The sequence below is a fragment of the Tiliqua scincoides genome, chromosome 4 (genome assembly GCF_035046505.1).
Source record: "Tiliqua scincoides isolate rTilSci1 chromosome 4, rTilSci1.hap2, whole genome shotgun sequence".
Taxonomy (NCBI): domain Eukaryota; kingdom Metazoa; phylum Chordata; class Lepidosauria; order Squamata; family Scincidae; genus Tiliqua; species Tiliqua scincoides.
In genome coordinates this window covers 13,943,610-13,969,816 of record NC_089824.1, presented here as the reverse complement: position 1 = coordinate 13,969,816, position 26,207 = coordinate 13,943,610, and the positions used below count along the sequence as shown (strand labels likewise).

At 42.1% G+C, this 26,207-nt stretch overlaps 1 protein-coding gene across 3 annotated transcripts in view; it reads right to left on the bottom strand.

Annotated features, from left to right (window-relative positions):
• MTSS1 (MTSS I-BAR domain containing 1) overlaps positions 1–26,207 on the bottom strand; it is a 150,075-nt gene that overhangs the window by 26,759 nt on the left and 97,109 nt on the right. For all 3 annotated transcript variants that reach the window (XM_066623010.1, XM_066623008.1, XM_066623009.1), the window contains exons 4-6: positions 14,045–14,129; positions 12,573–12,664; positions 10,355–10,429 (exon numbers count right to left, since the gene is read on the bottom strand). In XM_066623010.1, coding sequence (XP_066479107.1) covers positions 10,355–10,429; positions 12,573–12,664; positions 14,045–14,129 — 252 coding nt within the window. The remainder of the gene's footprint in view (positions 1–10,354; positions 10,430–12,572; positions 12,665–14,044; positions 14,130–26,207) is intronic.

The window sequence follows — 26,207 nt, the reverse complement described above, 5'->3', positions numbered from 1 at the left end:
ATGGGAGATGACTAGCAACTTGAAATGCAAAGACATCCTTCAAGGCAGAAAGTTTGAAACCAGATTAGGAAAGCGGTTTTGCATAATTTACTTCAATGCATCCCAAGAACTCCCCAGTCCATTAAAACTCAGGCTTGTGGCCCATCAGAGTTTAACACAAAGCCATCAGCTTGATGACACCAGAAGATGTCATCCATGCTGGCATAATTTACAAAACTGCAGTACTATACACAAAAGTTAAATGGTGTATTAACAACTGGTCTATACAAGCAGCATTTTCACAGAGAGATATTAGGGAATCAACTTTACAAAGAAAAAGGCAACTGCTACAAGTAAACCCAGATGGTTATGAACAGTGAATGCACAGATCTGTTTTATAGATCTGGTTTATATTCAAGTGAATGCACAGATCTGTCTCCTGCCAAACCTGTTTCACCAATATGGCTGTCACCACCATATTATATATCCCTTTTCGGATGTGTCTTTTGACGTCCCAGACAAATGATGAATCTTTAAGTTGTAGTTTAGGACTGATTGATCTGCTTCCCTGGAGAAGTTCCCCCCAAAAGGGTATCAATAAATCAAAACTAGCACAAGACAGCAGCGGATTAAAAAGCAGTGTATTTTTCATTATGATTTTCAAAGTGATGGAGCAAAGGATTTTCAAAGCACACAGTTGACATGTTGCAGACACAACCACTCGCCACCACCCAGCTTGTGGCTTGTTCAAAAACTTTAAGAAACAATACTTGCTGATTTTGAAAACATAGCTTGATTTAAACGTAGCCAAATGACAAAGCCTGTAAACCCGCCACCTCACTCTCTCTCTCTCTCTCTCTCTCACACACACACACACACACACACGAAAGCAAGAAATGTCTTGCTGGGTCAGACTGAAGCGATACCTAGTAAAGCATCCCACTTCCCAGTGACAAACCAGTTATTTCCAGAATATATACGCAAGGCAGCATTCGGTTTTGCACTAGGACTGGGAAGAACTGAGAACTGGGGAGAACTAGTAGGTTCAAACCCCTACTCAGCCATGTTGTGAGTCAATCAGTATAATTCAACCCGACTTAAAAAAAAAAAAAAGCAGGGAAGAATCAGGCTCTTCAAAGCAAGGACAGGATGAAGATGAAGATATTATTGTTCTTATTAACAACTTTCTTCCACTGTTGCTCCCTGCAACTGATATTCAATGACTTACTGCCTGCATCTTTGTAGATGGCAGTTCCACATAACCACTATGCCAAACAGCCATTGATGAACTTACTTTGCACAACAGGAAGTCCACTGCCTGAAAGGTGTAGAGCCTAAACTAGCAGACCACCACTGTGATCCATGTATTTCTGGGCTACAAGCCCAATGAGCATTGCATTATCTCCACTTCATCCCAACAAAGCAGCCTACAGCATCTGCTGCTTTTCCATCCTTCCCAACAGCCACCCTTCTCAGAGTCTATACTACTTTATCTGTCATTCTGCTACCATTTTTGCTATATTAAAGGACTTGTTCAGCCAGACGGTGAACACAAGAGGTTAGTGCCATCAGCATCACTTGTCAGAGCCCTGACCCACTGAGGAACACGCGTGCAAGAAGCCAGTTCTCTTATTTTGCACTTACCACAAGGTCTACATAGATCAAAGATGCAGTGTGTTGTCTTCAATATGATCAAGCCCTGTATGAAGTTAGAATGCTACCCCAAATTCTCTGCAATTGCACAGAGGACTCTCGTTCAGATGCGTTGCACATCCATCACTGACCATGCCTCCATCCTCACTCTCAGTGAGGGCCATAGGGTTATCCTTGATGTTACAATGGCCCAAAGCCACTACCCTCCCACAAATGAAGAATCAGCACCATTCATGGCATCACTTGGGCTGGGACTTGCACCCCCTAACAAATGTGACTTCCAACCCACTGCAAGTTGCTTGTGATTTGCAAGATTGGACCTTTTCAAAACAAGGCACACCAACTGATACGCAAACTGCAAGAGAAAATGAAGAGCTACTATTTTGAGAATGGCTAGCATACCTCTGGCTGCTCAAGTGCAACTGTGCATGGCAGAAGCTTCAAGCTGAAGACAGTAAGAGTCAATTAAATCTTTAAACCTACTTCTGCAGATGGTGAGAGATGCCATATGAGTGCAACGAAAAGACTGCTGAAGCCAAAGACTTACGGTCCTAATCAGTTACCACTCTTTAAAATGAATGCCAGGACTATACACACCTCTATCACACAATATCAGTATTACTCTGCTAGCTTCATGATTGGGTGTTCTCAACAGGGACTTTGCTCTGTAGCAGCCTTAGCTTCCCCTTCCCTTCCAGAACAGCTGCATCACTGCCACAGTACTTATACCACAACCAAATCACAAGGAGCGATGTGACCAATTTCACAGGAAGCCTATTTTATCAATGCACACAGAACACCACACCTTCAGGACTGGCCACACACATATCCACCAGAGGGGACAGCACACATAGTTACTTGTCACTCCACACACCAACCACCCTTCTGTTCTAGTCACTTCAGTCATATGTATCTGCATTATTGATACCAGGCTTACAAGGAAGGCAGCCAGACTGCCAGAATGGGTGACGGATGTTGCAACAAGGCAGAATTGTGGACAGGAGTATGTGCATCTTGATATGGAGGGTTTGTTCTCCAGATCAGAGTCCCCAAGGTCAGCAGCTGGAGCTAGCAGCTTGACTTGGAGAAGCCAGAAACTGCAGCAATTAAGAGAAACTGCCTTTAGAACAACAAAGAGCAAAAGGTCAGACTCCCAGTGTTTATATCAGAATTAATCAATCCAAGAACTTTACACTGCCTGACATCACAGAAACCGATATTGCATACCCTTTTAAAACTTGGAAATTGCCTGCTGTCTTAGAATTCCAATTAAGAACAAATTTCTACCAAATCCCAATACCCAGAACTCATATATTGATTACTGTTAAAGGTATAACATGCATGTGATTATCATTTTAAAAAGGAGAATTTTTAGGGTCAAGGGTTTACAAAGACTACGGATTTTAGGCTCTAGACTTTAAAATACATTAAATTTAAAAATATACTTGAAATCAGTCTGTTGAGATTGTAAAAGAGGTTTTCAAAACTTTTTAAGAATTCCATTGGTGCTGCACCCCAACAGGAGGTCAATTAGATGCCTCAGGGCTCGGCCAGGTAAGTGAATGAAAAGTGGTTGCTTCAATTCTTCACATAACCCAGTACAAGGACTAGGCTATGGGGTTAACCCAGGTCCTTCCTAGGCTAGTAGGATGTGCAGATATTTTCCATCGGATGCACCATTAAAAATCAATGGGTGCAAACAGATTCTGAAGAACTTAAAAAGCAGTGCTGAAAAAGAATTCCAGGCATCTTGGTGATTAGGTACTTGAAAGCATTCAGGAGCAGGGCTGAAGTTTGGATGAAATTGCTACGAGGCCTAAAGTATCTTTTTCAGCTCTGAGATGCTACTGATTTCAGGTAGCATCTGAACAAGGAGGACTTGGATCCAAATAATCTGTTCTTGGACTCTAAGGCAAAAGTTTTGAAAGTCAGAATTAAAGTCTAGGCACCTAGTGGAGACTAGACAACCATAAAGAGGCCACAGAAAGGTTTACACTGACCAGCCACCAGGGATAAAGTGCAGCTCAGACTTACCCAGTGCCTCAGCTGTCGAGAAGATGAGCATGGTGAGAAATAGCAGGATACAAAAATTGACACAGGAAAGGAAAACAAAAGAAGTCAAAACCAACATTCTAGCACTCCTACAGATTATACATAATAAGCTCCAAGAGACGCAAAATGTTCCTTAACAACAAAACTCAAACTAGTTTCAAATCACTCGACTTTGCTAGAGTCTTCATAGGAACTCAACTGTTGATCTTGCAGAAATTTCTACGCCAAGATAATCATGACGCTACTTTAGAATTTCATCTGGGAACCAAGAGAAATGTTAGATTTAGGACAAAAAATCAATTCAGGTATCAGTTTTTGATCTTCCAAATTATGGTTTGAACATAAGAACAGCCCCACTGGATCAGGCCATAGGCCCATCTAGTCCAGCTTCCTGTATCTCACAGCAGCTCCATCAAATGCCCCAGGGAGCTCACCAGATAACCTGCATCCTGATGCCCTCCCTTGCATCTGACATAACCCATTTCTAAAATCAGGAGGTTGCACATACAAGAGCCATCCTTGTTTTCAGTAATGAGATCACTAGAAAATAGAGAGTGGACAGTTGCCCAAGAAGGAAGCATGTTAGGGATCTGAACACCACAGCACCCCAATCGATCGATCAATAATACAGATTAGCACACAATCAAATGTAAACTATGCTAATGTAACATAAGAACAGCCCCACTGGATCAGGCCATAGGCCCATCTAGTTCAGCTTCCTGTATCTCACAGCGGCCCACCAAATGCCCCAGGGAGCACACCAGATAACAAGAGACCTCATTCTGGTGACCTCCCTTGCATCTGGCATTCTGACATAGCACATTTCTAAAATCAGGAGGTTGCATATACACATCATGGCTTGTAACCCATAATGGATTTTTCCTCCAGAAACTTGTCCAATCCCCTTTTAAAGGCGTCCAGGCCAGACACCATCACCACATCCTGTGGCAAGGAGTTCCACAGACCAACCACACGCTGAGTAAAGAAATATTTTCTTTTGTCTGTCCTAACCCTCCCAACACTCAATTTTAGTGGATGTCCCCTGGTTCTGGTGTTATGTGAGAGTGTAAAGAGCATCTCTCTATCCACTCTGTCCATCCCCTGCTTAATTTTGTATGTCTCAATCATGTCCCCCCTCAGGCGTCTCTTTTCTAGGCTGAAGAGGCCCAAACACCGTAGCCTTTCCTCATACGGAAGCTGACCCAACCCAGTAATCATCTTAGTTGCTCTCTTTTGTACTTTTTCCATTTCCTTTATATCCTTTTTGAGATGTGGCAACCAGAACTGGACACAATACTCCAAGTGTGGCCTTACCATATATTTGTACAACGGCGTTATAATATTAGCCATTTTGTTCTCAATACCTTTTCTAATGACTGATTAAGAGATGTGCCATGGTTCTGAAGGTGCTCTCCACCCCAACAGGAGATGCAACAGGATGCAGGTCTCTTGTTGCTTTGTGTGCTCCCTGAGGCATCTGGTGGGCCACTGTCAATGACAGGAAGCTGGACTTGATGAGCCCTTGGCCTGATCCAGCAGGGCTCTTCTGATGCTCATTTCAATCCTGTTTCCAGTTATTCTTTCTTCAAACCATAGTTTGCAAATGGTTAATGTTAACCTCCAAATGATAATTCAAAATTTATGGCCTGACGTAGGTTTATATAATTGTATTATTGAGCTCAAAGTGGTTCATCACATTTTAAATTCCATTAACATTTAATTTATGTGATGAACGATTGGTTATGAAATAGTTAATATAAGAAATGCACAAAGGGTTATTTTTCTATGCTTATTGTGGTGGAATTTAAATTCAAGATTTCCCCGATTTATTTGTTCTCTTCTTCCTATATGGGAGGGGTGGGAAGAACACAAGCCAAAGGTTCATTTGAGATACACCAGCCTGGGGGGCAGGCGTCATCACTGGAAGGGTCATAAAAGTAAGAAAATGGTTCAGAGATGGTTTAGAAACTACATTTTGCTTGGAAATAGGACTTTAAAATAAAGACCCAAGACTGCCAAAGCTCTTCCTGTGCTCCTGGCAAGTGTGAAAATTAGTGCACAAAAAAGAAATAAATGGTTTAGCAGACCTTCGCCACAGAACTGCACTAAATTAATGGGCTGGGATGTCAGGGAACACTGGAAAAGAAAAGAAGCCCTGACACTACACATTCTCTACTTAGCATCCTGTAATGATGTAGGGCAGAACATTTTCTGCTGCCACATTTTCCAGTAGAAGCATTCCGTTTTAAAATGTTGGTTGGTTGGCAACCTTCAGTCTCGAAAGACTGCTTTTAGAAATAATTAGTAATAAAATGGAAAGATATAAGTCAAATTTGGCAGTTTCAAAATTAACTTTTTTAAAATGACAATCTGACAGAAGCATACATGCATATAGAATATAAATGCATAGCTTTTTGGTTCTGCTAAAATGAATATATTTTCTGGTTTTTTCTCCTTTCTTTAACATTTAAAACAATGTAAGGATGTGTATGCTATGGAGTATCAAGTCTTTCCTCAAAAATTTTGGTTCAAACACATTTGCCTACTGGGGAAAAAATCCTTTTGAGAAATTTCACAGCATATAAAGTTAAAATCATAGAAACAGAGTTGGAAGGGACGTGAAAGGTCATCTTTTAGTATGGCATAGCTCTTTAGATTTATCATTAAAGATATATCAACAATCAGCACGTCTGAATCAATTTAGGACACTCAAACATTTTCTAAAAAAGAGTTTCACAAAATTTTTCCAATTTGAAATTTTCCAGAACACCCATGTCACTGACATCCCTATCTACGACTTTTTAACATTTGCACAATTAAAGTTTGAGGTTGCAGCACAGCCACAAAGTTCTACTGAAGTAAAAATTGAATAACCCAGACTGACTTTTAATCATCTGGATACAATTAGGTTTAAATCTCAGAAGCAACCATCTTTAACACCCATATCCAGAAGGATATTTCCTAGTACAGCTCTGGTCATACTGACTGATATTATCAAAACAAACATGTGAAGAGCATTAGCCTTATACAATTGCTCTTTTTCCAATGCAGTGCTTCTACACAACAAAACAGCATTCAAATAGATTGTGCATGGAGAATGGTACTAAATCCTTCTTTCATGCAGTTCTCATCATCACACAAAGAAAGCACAAGGGATGGATTTCTGCTTTAAATAATTCACCACATGTGTAGGCATGGTATACAGAGAAGACTAAGACAACAACAGGTCATTGGACAGATAAGAGGCGGCTTCCAGGCACACCATCTCTGGAGGATGATGCAAAAATCACCACAGCCCAGCATCTTTATTAGATGTTCCTGTCTGCACTATGGAATTGTTTCAGTTTCCCATCAAACTACTTTAAAGCCGAGTCTGAACAAACTATTTGGGACAGGCTGGCATCGAACCTCCCAAGCTCAAACTATAACCCAGTATTTGTCAGCTGCGACCCACATACAAACAGATGGTAGCCCATGCTACCACTACAATCTCCAGGTGCAGGGTAAATGTTTTCCTTGCTTCCAATTCCTGTGCTTCAGTTTTCCCAGAATCATCCAACACAATGGTGCTTCCAAATACAAGTCAGAACAGCAACAGTAGCGGTCAAACAGGAAGTATCCTGTGGGAGAGAACTTCCCATTCTGCCTCTTATGCCAATTCTGCTAGTCCAGATTATTATCTGGACTAATGATAATGGTTGTTATCCCCTTGAGTAATGAAAATTAAACTTCAAACCCATTCACATATAGATGCCCTAAGCCCAAATTCAGAAACAGGTACAACTACAATCCATAGTATGTGCCTGGCTTTCTGTCCTCTCTCCCTTAATTGTACGATTAAAATATTACTGTGGGAAAACAGGGCTGGAGAGACCAGGACCTTGGCAAAACACAGTTAGGTTAAGCGAACTAAAAAAAAAAAAGCAACAGTTCCAGCCAAAATTTCTCAAATGGATACCATAACAAGGCACCTCCTGGAGGCACCTCCTGGACACAAACATGCGCACAAAAATTTTTCACCACGATTCCCAAACACCATTCCAATCTTTACTATTTTAGGTCCCTGCCCTACACCCTTTTTGCTACTTTCAATTTATTGAGTTTCTGTTTTCGTTCAATCCAATCTCTGTTGTTCAATTTGACAAGATTCAAAACAATTCCATCATAGGGACCTTAAATGCTGCCTATAAGAACTCGCTGTGACACAGGTCACTTGGTCGGAGGCCTCAGCATAGAAGCACTCTGGATCCTGGCATTTATTTCCACTTTTGGTTTCCCCCAATCTAACTTAAAATATTGAGTGGTAGGCTTAAATCCTCAAAAATAAGAACAGGAAGATGCTTCTATGTATTAACCATTATTGGTAGACTTCACATGGAAAGTAAAGAGAAAACCAAGTCACTATAATAACGCTCCTATCCCGTCAGTCTTTTGAATCATACTGTATATAATTACAAGCACCATATATATGCAAGCACCCAGACTTCCATTTCAGCACACCTACCTACAGAAATATATACGCAACAGGTATCAAACATGTACACCTTTGGGCTGGGCAGAAAAGAGTTAAAGGGAATATGTGCTAATGAGGGCCAAATCCAGGCTATCGAAGCACTCAAGAAGCCGTTTTAGTTCCATTCACCATTTCCCCACTCTGAGGTATGTCCCACAATAACGTTAAACATGAGGAGTCACCCTATCCCTATACCCACATTCCAAGCCTTGCTCATTTATGCTGGGGGGGGGGGTGCGCTGAGCACTTGCAGGGCACATTTCAAAGTACCTATCATATGGGTGCCTATCATTTGGGGCTCTCTTTACCAGCCAGGATTCAAATTATGACAGAATCACTATGGGGACATTAAGAACATTTGCAAGACCCTAACCCTCCCCTAAATTTAGCCATATTATACTCCTCTGGAGCCTTCGAAAAACAGTAGCTAACTAGCTAAAGAGGTTGCCTTGCCCCAATATGAGCACTGTCTAACCCAGGGGTGGCCAATCTGCAGCATGCCACATGCCACTTTTTATACAGAGTATCTTGAACGTGCCACTCCATCTTAATGTCACTTTTAGCGTTACCACAGTAGCTAAGTAGAGCCTCCAAGTTCAAGGGCAGTATATCTCCAAGAGCCATAAGGCACAGAGCAAGAATTATGGGAGTGCTGTTGCCTATCTGGGGCTTTCCAAAAACACCTGGCTGATTGCTGATGAGGCCAGAAAGGCGGCCTGCAAGGACCTTTAGTCTGGCCCAGCAGGACTCATTCCAAGGTCCATATAATGTGCAATCATTATTATTTAAACATTTTCAAAAATATATGGCGGTTTTGTAAGTGGTACACTTATGGCAAAGTGTCCATGTGCCACTAGTGGCACGTGTACCATAGGCTGGCCACCCCAGTCTAGCCCTACATGCTCATTTCTTTTTCACCCCCAGCTGCTGCAAAGCCCTAGAATAAATATCAGTATGTTTTTAGAGGGAAGGCAGAATAGCTTTCATTATAATAATATATTAGTGGCTTACATGTATACATGTATCAGCATATCAAAGTATTCAGATGGAAAAGATAGTTCCATGGTCTTAACCAAACCTCCTCTTACTCAGCAGAAATAATCACACATTGAACAGCAATCAATGAACAGCAGTAACTGTGGGAATCAGACTGTCTACGGGTGGTACAGAGTGGTGGGAATGATAGAATTTACTGATTCAATTGCTGTAAAGCACTTGGTAAGACTATCTGCTTTCCTACCATTTTTAGGTAGAACTGTACTGTACAACACTGTGCAACTTGCGATACTGTTAAATGTGTTAACCTGAACAGCTTTTCATACTATGAAATAATTCAACTTTTAAATCCCTCATAGGAATAAACCCAATATCCAGCTGTACCAAAACAGTTTGTGGTAGTAAACTGAGGTGCTTTCCAGCCTGAGGGATCAGCGTATGACAGCAAATGAGCCTGACAGTGAGCAGACACCCCACTGTGTGTTTTGTGTTACAGCTATAGTATAAGCAGTTCATGCTCTTCCAAAAATTCTGGTCCCACTGGAAATGCTAAAGTGGAAGAGTGGTTAACTTGGATTGCACACAATGTAGTTTGGCAGGCGTACAGCATCTGAGGGGGTCCCCCACTTGTTTTTCAGACCCAATATATTCCTCAAGAGCACAGCTCTGCTTATTTGGGTGTGGGGGGAAACGACACCCGCCCAAACGAATGCTCTGAAAATGCTCTTTAAAATTTAACATTGGATAAAACTAAGACCAGGCCTTTGAACTGTGCTGCAAATCTTGAGCCCACCCCCATCAAACCTGAAATGGTGCACTTGTGGTTTGACCAGACAAGAGTGTTTAAACCAGACAAGAAGGGCGACAACAGTTGAACAGGTGGAGAAGACACACGGGCTAGGCTGGAGATGGTTTGCTAAGTTCAGAAGCGATTTTCCAAAGATTACGAAATACTGCAGTGATCATATGCTCCAGGGTGGAAATTAGATGAGATACTTGGGAGAGAGGGTGTAAAACCACTACAAAACAAATCTATCAACATATTAAATAACGATGTATACAGTCCTATGATTATGACTTATCAGTGAAAATCAAACATGGATTTTTCTCAGTAACGCATTCCTAGGTAAAAACAGAAAAGTTAAAAATGGGAAAATTCACCTTTCTTGGCTTTCTTCTGTAGTTTCAATGTGTCTGAGGATTTCTTTTTTATCTCCTGGCGCGCTTTTTTGTATTCTAGAAAAAGACACACATATAATTTGTATAACATCATATTTTGTACCATACATTATGGTATGGCTGTATGAGTCTATGTACATATTGTAAAAAAATAGACTATGCCCAATACTAGAAATGCAAGTAGGATTAGTAATGTCTAGAAGAGGGGTGTCAAATTTGTTTTATACAGTGGGCTAATAGCATTTATGACATCTGCTGAGGGCCGAAAGTGACATCACTAAGCAGGTGATGATCAGAAATAAGCACTTTTTCATTAGCTGCAAATGACAGAAGAGAAAATAAGCAAATCTCGATCATACTGTCAAGATATGGGAGGCCCCAATTCTCACGTGGGGCATCCTTTCAGCTAAATAAAGGTTAGGCTGACACAAAAATTAGCCACTAACAAATATTAGCCACCATGGCTAACCAGGATTTGAAACCAACGTTAAACCATGGTATCAAATGCGAGTCATTTGGAAAATCTGGTTAGCTTTGACTTTGTTTAACATGAACATTTAGCCATGGTTAGAGAAAGAGAATTTTCTACAAATCTGGGGAGCAACACAAGCAAGCAAGCAATCCCAGTGGCTCCCTTGACCCCCGTGGCTGTTGGCCATGACTCCCCATCATGTTCCTGAGGGCTGGAAGTGACATTATTAAACAGGAAGTGGCCAGAAATATTAAATATATTAAATATTATATTATATTTATTATAAATATAATATAATATTACATTAAATATATATGAACTTTATTAATATTAATTATATTAATCATATCATTAATTAAATGCAGATCTTAAAAATATATTATTAACACACAGCAATATACATGCTTTATAAATGATCAGCTGCTGATCACTATTGGAGACAGGATGCTGGAGTAGGTAGATTTTGTCTGATCCAGGAAGACTCATTTTTTTTAAACTTTGTTAGCATACCAATAGAATTATTTTATCAAATGAACAACCAGTCTGACCAACATTACACACACACACACACACACACACACACACACACACACACACCCCTGTGGACCCCAATCCAACTAGTCATTTCTTCCATTCTCCTTGGATAGGATTGAACCCTTTATTAATTTAATGAAATTAAATTTTTCCAGCAGCTGGTGGGGAAAACAAAAATAGACCATGAAAATATATCAGAGCTGATAAAGGTTTGGTTAGGATGCTGATTTGTCTCCTATACCAGGAGATGCACAGCTCAAGCCTATGCATGTCTACTTAGAAGTAAGTCCCACTAGAGTCAATGGGGCTTACTCCCAGGAAAGTGTGGATAGGATTGGGCTGGCAATCACTTCATCAATGGCTGATAAGTATTCCCTTCAAATAGCAAGATTCATCACTTTAAAAATACAGCCTCTCTTCTTCAGTCAAACAACAATAATAATAAATCACTTTAAAAGCAGTACCCTTTTTCTGCTCCTGGTCAAGTAAAGTGTGTGCTTGTCCCTCCCCTCCCACTTTGTCAACTGCATGGAAGCAACTTTAAGATGACTGGTAAAATAGGAAGCGTTTTATTTGGGGAGGAGGAGGAAAGCGGGAAGGTTTGGAGATCGAAAGGGGGGAGTGGAAGAGGGAGGGGGTTGAAAAGAGAGATTTCACTTTGATGAGAAGTGATCCCAGGCTGGGAACTAGGAACCAACCAGACAAGGATCAGCGCAAGCTGAGCATGCTCGGCACTTGCCAGATGGGGGTTGGAGTTGAAGAGCGAACACAGAAGGTGGCAGCCTCGGAGTGGAGGCAGAAGAGGGCGGGGCGGCAGCAGCCACTCTCGCAGCTGAGCAACTCCCGTTTCTTCTGCTTTAAAAAAAAGCGCAGACAGGCAGAAGATAGGCTCGTATTCTGCCCAGGGGTGTGACTGTATCGCTGCAAGAGGACATCCCGCGCCTCCCTTTTGAGTTCCTGGCACCTCCCTAAAAAGCGGCACCACACAGTTTGAATAACACTGCCACAGTCCATTCCCAATCTCTAGTTAAGGACAACAGTCTCAGTGGCCATCACTACTACCTGTGGGGCAGTTAATGCTAGCATCCCGAGTACAAAACAGAAGGAGAAAGACTTTTGGGGAAGAGTTTCCCTTAAATTTAAACTCATGTTATTCTCTAGTGTCTGCCACTCTCCACTTTCCAACACATATACCTTTTGCATGGTCTTTATCCAGTTGATTGGCCACTTTCTTCCATTCTTCCATCTGCTCTTGAAGTGGGTTTATCAGACAGTCAATTAAAGCACTAATTTGGTTGAGAAAACACAAAGAGGAATCAAATCCTGCAGAAGAAAATCGATCTGAATCTACCCTAAGCCTATGTGGAATGTTCCAAAATCCCTTCATATATATGTTGTGTAAAACGCTCAGCAATTGCACAATGCTTTAGTTTGTTCAAAATGTCTCACATACACCATCTCAATAATGGTTACAGCCAGTTGCATACTGGGGGGGGGGGAATGGGGGCAAATTCCTTCTAGGTACCAGCCTTGGAGAGCCACGCTGCAACCCGCTCCCCCGTCACTTTTTTTTTTTTGCAGTCCAGAAGCATGCTAACAGTGGATGTGCTCCTGAAGCCTCTGCTGGTGTGGTTCTGTGCCATTCTGAGGGCCATCCTCTTCTCCTCCCCTTTAAAAGAGGGGTAGCCCAGTAGCCGGTCAGAAGAGGCGGTCAAAAGAGCCCGGTAGGCGGTCAGAAGAGGTGCTCCTGTCTCTGATTTTGGAGGAGGCGTGTGCCTCTTCTAGATCTGATGGAGCCTTTCACGGTGCTGCTTAGCAGTGCAAAACTGCTGGAGTTTTCTGGCACTGCTACAAGCAGCCTCCTACGCGCCACTTCTAGCAGTGCAAAACAGCTCCAATGGAGCCTAGGCTGCCTCCTTCCTCCCCCCTTTTTTCTTAAAGGGGGGAAGGAGGAGACTGCACAGAAGTAATTGTGGTGGTGATGACATCACTGCAATTATTTCCAGGTGGCAAATGCAGGGGTGGCCCCTGACAGGAAAAGCACCAGGACTATCAGCGGTTACACAGTAACCTTATAAAATAGACTTGTCATACTTCAGATGGGGTGGTGGGTGACGCACAACACTAAGGTTGAAAGTCTGTCTTTCTAAAGATCATTAGTGAATTTGTGGCAGTCTAGGTTTAAGTTAAGGATTCCCCGATTCTCAGCACAGTCTCTCAGCCACTGTGCAAAAGTAGCTCTCAAATTCACTCTAGAGTTACCAGATACTGGAACAGACCCAGTAAAATATTTGCTTCTGCAACAATAGTTCATGTTCTCAGTTTTAAGTCCTGCTCTTTGGCATTGTTCATTCATTGCTGAGCTACAACAACACCAGGGACAGGAATTCCTAGCGCATAAAAAGGCTGGATGCAGCAAGCTTGGTTCTAAGGGTGGGCAGTTAAACCTTTCACTTCCACAAAGCCTAGTCTGTTTGGCGAGAGAAAAAGAAAGGGTGTTCCCAGCTACAGAAAGTCAAAGGTTAGCTGGAAGTCAGCCCCAGTAAACAACTGAATGCGCTCCTGAATGAAAGGGGTTGTGTACCAATTACAACTTGACCATCGTCCAGAAGCTAATTAAGAGCTACTTCCAAACTCTGTCAGCTCAGTAACATGGCATTACTCACCTTGAAAACTGCCTGAGTTTGGATTCTATGCTTCTGTGTCTCATGCACATTCTGGTCAGAGCTGAGCCAATTTCTCTGGTAGCACCTGAAAGTACAAAATGAATTTTAGTATTACAAAAAAAGCTTTTCCAGAAAAGTACTTATAAAAATTGCACAGAAAGAATAAAAAAAAATATTGAACACATGGGTCTTATCAGATCCTTTTGCAGGTCAAAGAAATAGCCTAATAGAGGTCTAATTTAATAGCCAACATAGGTGAAACTGTTGGCTGTATGCCAAATTCAGCCGAATTCACATCTTGGACAAAGGGCTGGCCCCTGGCACATGCTGAGTGTGCAGATGGAGAGTGGGAAGTCAGCCCTCCAACTTATTTGAATTTGACATGGCTAGCATAGACCGGTAAATGAAGTAAGAGCAAATACATAGACAGCATAATGAACAGCAGTTAGCCATCTACATGAAAATAAACATACATACATAAACATTTTATGAAAATTTTATGAAAACAATTTCATTTTATGAAAACAACGAACGGACATTTTTCAGCAACTCAATGCAACATCCGAGAAGACCTGAAGAGATCACCGAAAAAAACGCCTATGGCTTGCTGGGTTGTAAACACAACTGGAAGCCTGCCAAGCTTATGTGCACCGTCTTCCATTTTCTTCCTAGCTCTTGCCCTGAGCATGATGCAAACAACCACAACTTATTGTGTTATCCAAAGTCAGCAGCTGTGATTTAATTACGGTATAAAAAATAGGCAAAATCTAATATTCTAGTTTCTTAACCGTAGTTGCTCTTGGTTCATCACAACAAGTAGTCATATGGTTGAAACATATGATGATTCCCAGGGTGTGCAAAGCAAGGTGGAAAGGGGATGGAGAAGGGAGCACGTGGCTTCCAGTTATATTCATGAACAAAAAACACTCCACAGTTTTATTGGATTACTGGAACTCATAAATCTAGAGAAAGAGATTATCAGACAGGTATCCCCAGGAATAACTGGGGATACATCCAACTTGGCTTGAACGTTAAAAGATCTGATGCAACACAACGGTGCAGAATATACAAATCCAGTCTTTGGCTTAGTGCTGAATCATAAATCACTTTTTGCCAAGATGCCAGACTACTCAGTGGTCACCCCATAGCAAAGACCGATACTGAACCTAGGCCTGGAAATCTCCTTCCAGCCCACACCAGGAAAGGATGCCTGCTATTTCAAGTTTGCAAGGTTTCAAAAAGACGGTAAGGAGGATAAAGGGTGTCAATACTCAATCCATTCAAATGTCTGAATTCAACTCATTTTGCATGGGGAATGCAAAAGATGTCTTTAGAAATATTACTGCCAGGGGCCCTGCCACTGTGATGTTTACTAAGATGCTTTCACATAAAAGATTCCCCAAATCCACTTTTGTCATCCACAAAACTACCAACAACTGTTATTTGCATTTATTAGGAATGAACACTAATATTTAAATTACTCATTATTAGCATACTGAAAATTCTGTATAAATGCCATATAGGTCATTAAGGTATGCATATAATTCTAACCAACCAGAGTTGAGAATCCTTGGGATCAAGAACAATAAATGTATGAGCAATGAAAGTTAACCTACAAGTCCCTCCCCATCTAATTATCTAATTGTTCCATGGTTTGTTTTTGAGGGGGAAAGAGGAGAGACCTGACACTGGCCCCCCACAATTTTATGACCTGTTGAAGGACCACTAAACCTATAAATTGGATTTCTTTGCCCACTCCAACTGCCAGCAGATGGTGCTGTTTATAAAGGAACAGCTCAAGAATTGCCTCATTGGATCACACTTGAGATTCATCCATTTCAGGACTCTGCTTTTCTAACAATGAAACAACCAGATACCCTTAGAGAAACTCATTAACAGAACAGAATGAAGACTGCATTCCTTGACGTTTGCCCCTGGCAAGGCTGGCCCATCCATAAGGTCAACCGAGGCAGTTGCTACAGTCAGTAGATTTTCACATATGTATATACACTGTTACAAGCAGGCATCTGCCACAGCACTGAAAGGGGGCAAAGGTGGGGAAAAGAGGACCAAATTCTCTCAGCAAACTATATTTGCTGCAATAAAGCAGCAGAACACCCAAAACTCTAATTTGAAAGCTAATGTTAAGGGTCTAATTAGCACCAAGAGAGAATAAGAGAAAAAATGCAACTCAGCATGAATTGGATCAAAGGAGTTAAGAGGACATGGTGTTCAAAGGAAGGATTTAGGGTGAGTATCAGGTACCTGCACACAAAAGGCTAAAAATGCAAGTCCCAGGAGAACTATTATACTCAAACTCAGTAGCCCAGAGCAAAGCATCTAGGCATAGGCAATTATGCATGCACTGTGGTTACTGTTGTGTGCATCATGGGACACACACACTCTAAGCTCAATTTGTTGCACACTTGGCCAAAATGAATGGCTATCACTGCTGTATCACTTTCAGTCTCATTTATTTTGGGCAAAAAAGAGGAGGAAGCCAAAACTCAACAGGACTGCACTGGATTCTCTCACATCATCCGCTATCAGTGTAATGAGCAATAACCACTCTGCAACTAACTTCTCTGAGAAGTGAACACAATCAGGCTTTTACCTTTCTTTTTACAGTATAGTCAAGAAACCTCCAGAAAGGAAGTCACCAACTCAACAGATGACTTGCTCTTTGAGGAAGTGATCTTAAAGAAAGATGAGCACACATGCTCCACAGACCCATGCAGATTGGGCATCCTTTACCCAAAATTCAGAAATAGAGAGTATTCCAAAATACTTGTGAGCACCAACAGGGTTTGTTTTTTTTAAAGCCATTTCTGCCCAACATGGCATGTACACAACATCTGTACATGTGGGTATACCTGTGGGCTGGGCAAAAATGGGTTTTAACTTTTTTGCCTAAAGAAATAAAATCACTGTGTTTTATGCACAAAATTATTAAAAATACTATATGAAATGACTTTCGGGCTACGTGAAAAAGGGTTATATGAAACATACATGAATTTTGTGTTTAGACTTGGGCCTCATCCCCAAAATCTCTTATTATGTATATGCAAATATTCCAAAATACAGAAAAATCCGATATTCAAAATGCTTCTGGTCCTAAACACTTTGGTTAAGGGATGCCCAACCTGAATGGAGTTTTTTTTCTCCTCCACCTTCAAGATAAACATCAAGCCATTTGGACTGTACCGACGTGAATTAAGTATGTTCTCAGATCAAGATAGGAGTGGATTCTAATTATTGGATGCTGGCTCCCAGGAACTAGAAATATTTTCCCCCAGCCTTTACGGCTTTAAAAACAGGGACAACCTCTGAGATTCACTACTTGTTAATCACTGGAGACATGCACTGGAAATCTATGTAATGTTTTAACTGTACATGAAATGTTTCTGATTAAAAAACCCCAACTAAATTCTAAATTGGTAGATCAACCAACTTTTCTGAGTAGGAATTATATAGCACTTCCGTTGATATCTCAAAAAGTGGTTATATACTGAGATGGTGGTAAGTACGTTTATTCAAACCTTATTAAATCAGATATCAAGTAGGTGATTAAATCACAGCTAGAAGTTCCTTAAACTGCCAACAGCCCTAGTTTTAAACACTTAAATACATTTTCCACTCTTTGCAAGGTTTTCCTCATCTTTTCTACTGTTGTAGCTATCTGCAACTTAACACATCGCTCAGTCAGAACTACTTATGTTTTTATCTTGAGGGCTAGCAAAAAGCGCTCTGAGGCACACGTCCATTTCTCTCTTCTACCTCTCCATCATTTCCCACCCACACCATTTCCTCAAGCAAGGAAAGAAAATAAGTTAAGAGCAACAGATGGAACGAATAGACACAGACAATGCAGCACATAAACACAAGATAAATATCATCTGAAGACATGTAGACACGACAGAAAAAGGATTACACAGGACACCAGCTGTTCTTTCCACTTACAATATTACTTGACTCCCTAAAAATATTCCAAACACCTGACATTTCTGTTTGTGAGGGTGTAAAACACAGGCATGTTGCTTAACTGCCTCCTATCCAAGTTTGTGTTCCTATTTATTTCATCAGGAAAACGCTTTTGTTCTTGCATTGCTTTCACACTATTTAAATTTCTGATCAGTGTCTCCAAATGTTTAGCACACACAAACAATGACTAAAATCTGTTACCCATTTGTAACAGTTTACAAATGAAAATTGCATTTGGGCTATTCCCATTTACAGCAGATATATCCAATTTTTAGAGGTGGGTGAAAACAGTTCTAATTTTTTGCAGATTTGGTGTCTTCCAAAGTTAGAACTGCAGAAAGCAGCATTATGTGTTTTTATTCCAAGGGTGCATTTTTGTAAATTATAAATATAATTTATAATCACTTCAGAAGTGAACTAGGTAAGTGATACAGGTGGTATAGTGTCAGCAGACGCAGCCACATGCATGTAGAGGTGTCAGAGAAAGGGTTGTTTTTTTTTCCCAGACTTTGGATTTTTTGTTGCTGTTTTACAAAACATGAGACCTGCAGAAAGCAGTGTTATGTATTTTTTTATTTCATTACCACTGGAAAAACCACCTCTACCATTAGTTAGTGATATAGATTTGACAGGTTCCTCCCTCTCTGCAACAGAACAGTTTCCATTCTGAAATTTCTTCTGATTCAAGCTTATGGGCAATACTTATACACACACAGGCTTTTGACATCAAGCCTATATTATAGTAAAATACAGCATAATATACTGAGAGTGAACTTGGATCAGGCAGACCGGGATTCAAATCATCTGAACCCAGTGGGAAGAAAGGGTGGGAGAGAATAACATCTTCCAGTGTGGCTTGTGGGGTTCTCCAAAGATGTATACTTGGTCACTGCAGGAAACAGGAAGGATGAACAAAGTCAAGGGTGTCAAACAAGTTTCACACAGCAGACCAAATAGGATTCATGGCACCTGCTGAAGGCTGAAAGTGACATCATTAAGTGACGTCATTAAACAGATGATGGCCAAAAACAAGCACTTTGCTCTCACCTAGGAACTCCTTAGCTGTAAGCAACAGAAGAGAAAATGTGCAAATCTTGATCATATTTTTCATGATATGGGAAAGCCAAACTGTCACAATGGGAGAGCCCAATTATGTGGGCCATCCTTTCAGCGGTGCCATTTCTGCCAAGGCATCACTTTGCAGCTCAGCAGCTGAGAGGTGATGCCACGACAGAAATGGCACTGCTAAAAGGGGTGGCTTGCATAACCATTGCGCTCTCCCAACACCTCAGCAGTGTCCCCCTCTCTTGGTCTATCCTTCTCCCATAGTGTTCCATGCCTTCTGAGGCCTTCTTCTGTTTCTCCCACCCAGAGACTCAGTAGAAGTGGTGCTGCTGAAAGGGTAGCACTGGGGGGGAATTATCACATAGGCCAGATAAAGAGCTTCCGTAGGCCATAACCAACCCACGGGCCTTATGTTTGACCAATAGTGTAGCTAGAGGGGATGTAAACCAGTAAGTACTGCCGGTGCCACAGCATGCAGGGTAAGCAACCCCTCCCACGTGCAGCCAGAGTCATTCTGGGCAGTGAAGGCAATGCACAGGCACAGGTACTAACCAAACCAAACCATGTCACCTGGCTCAGATGGCAAGCTGTAGGGGTTGCTTATATGGCATGTTGCAGCACCTGCTGTACTTACCGTTTTACCCCCCTCTAACTAAACTACTGTGTTTGACACCCTGAACTAGGTGTTGGCAACCTTCAGTCTCGAAAGACTATGGTATTGCGCTCTGAAAGGTGGTTCTGGAACAGCGTCTACTGTGGCTGAAAAGGCCAATTCGGGAGTGACAATCCCTTCCACACTGGGAGCAAGTGCAGTCTGTCCCTGGTCTGTCTCCCTGGCTATGGGCCCTCCTTCTTTGCCTCTTTGCCTCAGACTGTTGGCCAAGTGTCTCTTCAAACTGGGAAAGGCCATGCTGCACAGCCTGCCTCCAAGCGGGCTGCTCAGAGGCCAGGGTTTCCCACTTGTTGAGGTCCACTCCTAAGGCCTTCAGATCCCTCTTGCAGATGTCCTTGTATCGCAGCTGTGGTCTACCTGTAGGGCGCTTTCCTTGCACGAGTTCTCCATAGAGGAGATCCTTTGGGATCCGGCCATCATCCATTCTCACAACATGACCGAGCCAATGCAGGCGTCTGTTTCAGCAGTGCATACATGCTAGGGATTCCAGCACGTTCCAGGACTGTGTGGTTTGGAACTCTGTCCTGCCAGGTGATGCTGAGAATGCGTCGGAGGCAGCGCATGTGGAAAGTGTTCAGTTTCCTCTCCTGTTGTGAGCAAAGAGTCCATGACTCGCTGCAGTACAGAAGTGTACTCAGGACGCAAGCTCTGTAGACCTGGATCTTGGTATGTTCCGTCAGCTTCTTGTTGGACTTTGATCTAATCCAGCAGTCTCAATACTATCTTCTCCTCTGACTTTTCAGCACTGCCATAGCTGTGCCAATGGACACGTGGTGCATCCTGTAGTTGGATGACACTCACGGAGGCCTCCTCAAAGCAACAGAATGTTTGTTTCCTTACCTTGGAGTTGCATTGCCCTTATGTCCGTGCTGGAAAGTTGGTTAGGATTGTACCCTAGGTGTCTTAAAATGTGCTGAAGACAAAATTACATTGCTCGTTAACTTATTCAGTTTTGCTTGTACATGAGGAGTTTCACAAGCAACAAGATACTGCCCAAACACTGAAACCACTCTCAGTATTAGGTTTACTAATTGGTTTATAACATTGCCTGCCCCCCCTCCCACTACATCCCTAGAAAAGCAGCTGGCTCTTTAAGCCTCATAAACCCAAGAATTTTGTACAGAAGTCTGGCATCAATGGAAAAGCAGTAAACCACCTGTCACAAAAAAAGAATTAGACTAAGTATTACAGGCACCTCTAATTTTATGCAGGGGAGTGTATGTATTTGAAAAGCAGTACATGTCTCAAAAACATGTAAATTAAAAAAAGTAACCTCGTCTGAATGCATTTGACCGTGCTATTCCAAAAACCTGCAAGTGTAAATTGAGTTTTGGTATTATTAAACAGGTGTGTTCTTCCAAATCATACACAAGTAAAATGAGACGTCCTTGCACAAAGCCTACCTCCTCTGATTTGTGTACTAAAAGGCAAAGTTTCATTACTTTCTGGATAACCTGAAACTACTTAAGCCAGCAGAAGGACCCATCCATCACAGGTTCACTGCAAACAGTCCAACTTAATATCATACAAGTGTGCCCCGGTATCTGTGGGGGATATGCTCGCCACGTGGATTCTGGAAACGGCAGATACAGGGGACGACTGTCTCCAAGGGCCCCCAAGCACCCATTAAGTTATTTTAGAGCAGCTATTTTCAACCAGTGTGCCGTGGCACATTGGTATGCCACAAGTAGTCCACAGGTGTGATGTGGGAGTTTGGGGATGGGTCATTTGTTGGCAGGGCTATTGGGGGATGTGAGGCCCCCACCAGCAGAGCAGTGTGCCTTGTCAATTGTTAAAAAAAAACACAGATGGTGTGCCTTGACCTTGTCAGTGTGTCATGAGATGAAAAAGATTGAAAATCACTGTTTTAGAAATTTACTTGCTTGAAAGTAAATTAAATTGCTTGGAAAAAAAACCTAGATCAATGTTAACAGGAAGTTAATCGCTTCCTGGTAACCTCAATCTAGTTTTGTTGTTTTTTTTCCAAGTGACCAGGCTGCCGAAAAGCATCACTATAAGCTTAGCGACCTTGTTAAGCAAGACGTTTTTATAGAAGTAAATCTCTAAAACAACTTCATGGGCAGGGGTGGATGGGCGGCCACATCTTCAGAAACCTGAAACCACAAATACGCCCACTCCTATTGTGTAACGTGTCTTGCATTAAGGATTACACTAGACATGCACTTAAAATAGAGTTTTACTAAGTGTGCCAATGGAAATGCCTGTTGTCACTAAAAAATCAGCACTGAAGGGAGTGACCATCGTTAATATTCTTAAGCAATGTATTTCTTTTCTAGGCACGATGATCCTAATCAGAATTAAATTGCTTAACAGATGAACACGCACCTGTCTTTTTATTTATTTGAAAAAAAACACTTATATATCCTATCCTACTTTGTTGAAAACGAACAGCTCAAAGCTTGGAGGTGTTTCCATTGCTGAGATACTCAACAGAGACAGACAGGTAAGCGACCACCACCCTCTCTCGCTCCTGAGCAGGAAAGGTTTTTTGGGGCCACTGCCAAAGCAAGGCACCGCCTTGGGTGCCCTTCAGGGAGAAAGGCGGAATATGTATATATATAAAGCAAGCAAGCAAGCACTGCTGATGGTCACTGACCTCACACAGAGGCACAGCATGAGGTTAGCTCCGGTGACCGCAATGGTTGGCTTGGCTACTAAAGCCAGCCCAAAATAGTGGGCCTCCAATGAAGTTGCCACTATTTATACCAAGCTTGTCATTCTGGCTTTGAGCTAGGAAGGAGGCAGGAATTTAACACCATTTGGGAGATTTCACCCAATTGGGCCCTATACCTGGGGAGAGGCCACACTGCAGCAGGGGGCAGGCTGCCTGCAGCTGGCACCTTGCATGGAGGTGAGCCTTCATTCAAAAGCCAGCACGACAGGTGGAGCTCTCAAAGGACCTACCGCCAAACGCTGCTTCCAGGCCCAAAATCGGCCCCAAATCAGGCCACTCCGGAAGTAGCTCCTGCCCACTGCTACTTCTGATTGTCACTCTAGAAGCAGTAGGTGCCTGGTTCAGACCACTTTGTTGTGGGTAAGTGCCAGGGCTGTGCAGTGGGGGGGGGGGGCTCCGCAAGGACCATGCAGAATTGGGCCCCGTACCTCCTAACGCCGGCACTGCTGCCATCATCTCCCACCCCTTCTGCTATATTTAACTACTATCTAGAGCCAACTCCTTTGCTGTCACTGTATGGCCCTGCAGCCACTGCTGCTGTGGTTCCCTCTCTTGACGGGATCTACAGAGATTTACACCATCACACAGAGAAAAGGGCACTGATTATAAACAAATAATCAGTTGATACAGCCACTGTGTTTCTTGGGTCCTGATGAAATCTGGCATATCCACTTGGCCATGGGTGATTTTCTACACCTGTGATGTCTGCTTTATACTCAGCAAGAACCAAAATATACCTTGACAATCAGATGATTCAGGAAATAATGAGCTAAATTCATCAAAGGAACATGTCACACCACCTTCAGTCTACTTGCACTCAGCAGACTTCGACCATTTTTTTTGCAAGGGAATGCACAGCTGGTTTATCACCCATTGCCACTAAATTGACCATTAATAAGACAAACAGGAAATCATCAAGTTGGGCTGAGGGGCTTTTGACCTTAGCACCCTCAGCTGCACACATTCTGAATCTAGATTACTACTTGAAAGGAAAATTGCTTTGAAAGATTCACCTACTGCCTAGAATTAATTAACTATTCCCACAGGGAACTCCTTGATTTAGTGCTATAGTGCCAGGTTCTCACATTAACTTGCTATATTAGACATGTGCCTCCCCTGTTTTCCCTCTGTTATGTGCAAGCAGGACTCCTTTAATGTTATCTGAAGTCTCTGATGAAAATCAAGTTCCTCTAACCCTCTTAAAGATACAGACCCTTCCATGCAGCTATGCATACAATAAGAAACAAATCTGCTCTTCTAATTAGATCACACAAGGCCCTTCTTTATTCTACCCCAGCCCGAAAGACTAAAAGGAAGGCAACCAGGAAACAAACCCATTCCGGGGAGGGGGGCGCACAACTTTGGAAAGCTCTCTCAGTACCAAGTTTTCTTTAGCTATAGGCTAAGACCTGTTTGGTTACCTAGGATTGTAGAATTTAATTGACTGATGTTGCTACTTGAGGTTTTACACTATTGATGTGATGTGATGTGAGGTTTTACACTATGCCTGTGATGCGTTTCCATTTATTCTTAATGCTACCGTGTTATTTTAACTGTTGCGAACAGTCTTATACATCCAGAAAAATTTCAATCTAGGATATAATTCAAAGAAAAACCAGCATTAAAAATCTAGGTTCCCTAATGCTCTATAAGATGTTGGGCTTTTGACCAACTGATTTATATATCCCCTCAGTCTCTCAGGTGACTCACTACACAGAATAGTAGAAACTTATCAAAATAAAAGCAAAAACCACAATATAAATCATTAAAACACACACCCCTTCCACCCACCCCAAACCAAATTACAAAGGCAAATACAGTCTACAAGGACAAACAAATCTGGAGAAACAAAAAAGTTTTTTTCCAGGTAATGAAACCATCAATAATGATGGTCCTAAACAAGCCTCCCAAGACAAAGAGCTCACAATCTGGAGGCTTGAACTGATCACTGGTCCTGATTCTAAACCAAACTTCAGCCAGACAGGGGCATGAAGGAGAGCTTCAACCCGAAATGGTGGGCTGATTTGTGTGGGATTTGTGGTAGTTCCTCTGCTTCAAGCTGCTGAGGGCTATAAAGGTCAAAGTGAACACTTAACTTAGTCCAAAGTCAAACTGGTAGCCAGTGTTGACGGTACAGAATGGAAGCCACAAGCTCCCAGTCATAGGCTCCAACAAGAAGCCATGCCACTAGATCAGCTTAAGCTTCTGAATGCTTTCCAAGGGTGGCTTTGGATACTGTGCAATGCAACTAACAGCACAATTTAATACCTGTTTATTATGCCCGATCCTAATCTTTGCTGGCAGACTGCCTGGCCTGCGCGGTATCCAACGCCGGTTTGAAGACAGAGGATATGCCACTCCAAGTAAGGGGACATATGACACCAGGAAAAAGCCTTTTTATATCTGTCCAGTCCTTGTAGATTTCAGCTTTGTGCTGTTTTATTGGACTTTGTTCCACTTTCAGTAGCTTTAAATGATATTATTTTCACAGAATTTATATTTTATAATAATCTGTTCTGGGAGCTTGCAGGTTCAAGAGCAGGATATCAATACCTAAAAAATACAAAACAAAAAAACTGCTCCAAAAGCATTTTAATACGAAGGTATTCCCAGAGCTCTCCATGACAACATGTGCTCTAATATGAAGGTATTCTCAAAATGACAACATGTGCTCTAAATTAACATTTGGATTATTCTTTGAGTAATTAAGTGCAATCACTCCTTATCAAAGGCATCATCAAAAAGAGAATGTCAACTGTTTATATGGTACGCCGTCTGCAAGGCTGGCTTTTAAATCGTGACAACAGCAAGTTATTAAAAGGATCGGCAATCCCTTATAATGTTCTAGGGCAGCCCCCAAGCTAACTGAACGCAAACAGAATTACATCAAAAGGAAACCTCCAGGCTTTGTCCACTGACTGACCCACATTTTAAAAATAAGTTCCTTTGTTTACAGAAGGAAGTACTTCCTTTGACAACCCCTCTGAGTACTGGAATATGCTATATAATTTTCTAGGAATACCTTATACTTCTAAAGATTGCATACTAGCACAGGCACAAGAGAACACCACAACACCCCAGACATCTCCAATAAAATATTCTGCAGTACTGTCTACATGCTACCAAAGAAGAAAGTTATCAGAGCAGCTCTGCAGGATCAGACCAAATGTCTACCTAGTCTAGCTGTTTCCCACAGTGGCCAAGTAGATGACTCTGAGCAGCACCCTAGCAGGATATGAAGACAATAGCTCTCTCCTGCTGTTGTGCCACTCTCCCACCGCTACCCCCACCCCTCACACGTGCCCTGGACAACTGGTCTCACTTCTTCATTGGAAGGAAGTTTATGTTCTATAGTTCTATGTGAAAAGATCTCACAATTCATAGCTCAGTGGTACCACAAAAGTTTGGCATGCAGAAGGTTCCAAATTCAAACTGTGGCCTCCTTGGGTAAGGATCCCTTGCCAGTCAGTCTTTAGACCACAGTTAGCCTTTCAACCACAGTGCCGTGGCACACTGGTGTGCCTCAAATGGTCTGCAGGTGTGCCATAGGAGTTTGGGGGAGTGTCATTTGTTAGTATGGCCATTGGGAGATGTTAAGTCCCCACCTACAACATGGTGTGCCCTTGTTAATTGTCAAAAAACTGATGGTGTGCCTTGACAATTTTAGTACCTTGTCAGCGTGCCCTGAGATGAAAAAGATTGAAAATCACTGCTTTAGACAAAAATGAGCTAGAGCAGGGGTATCAAGC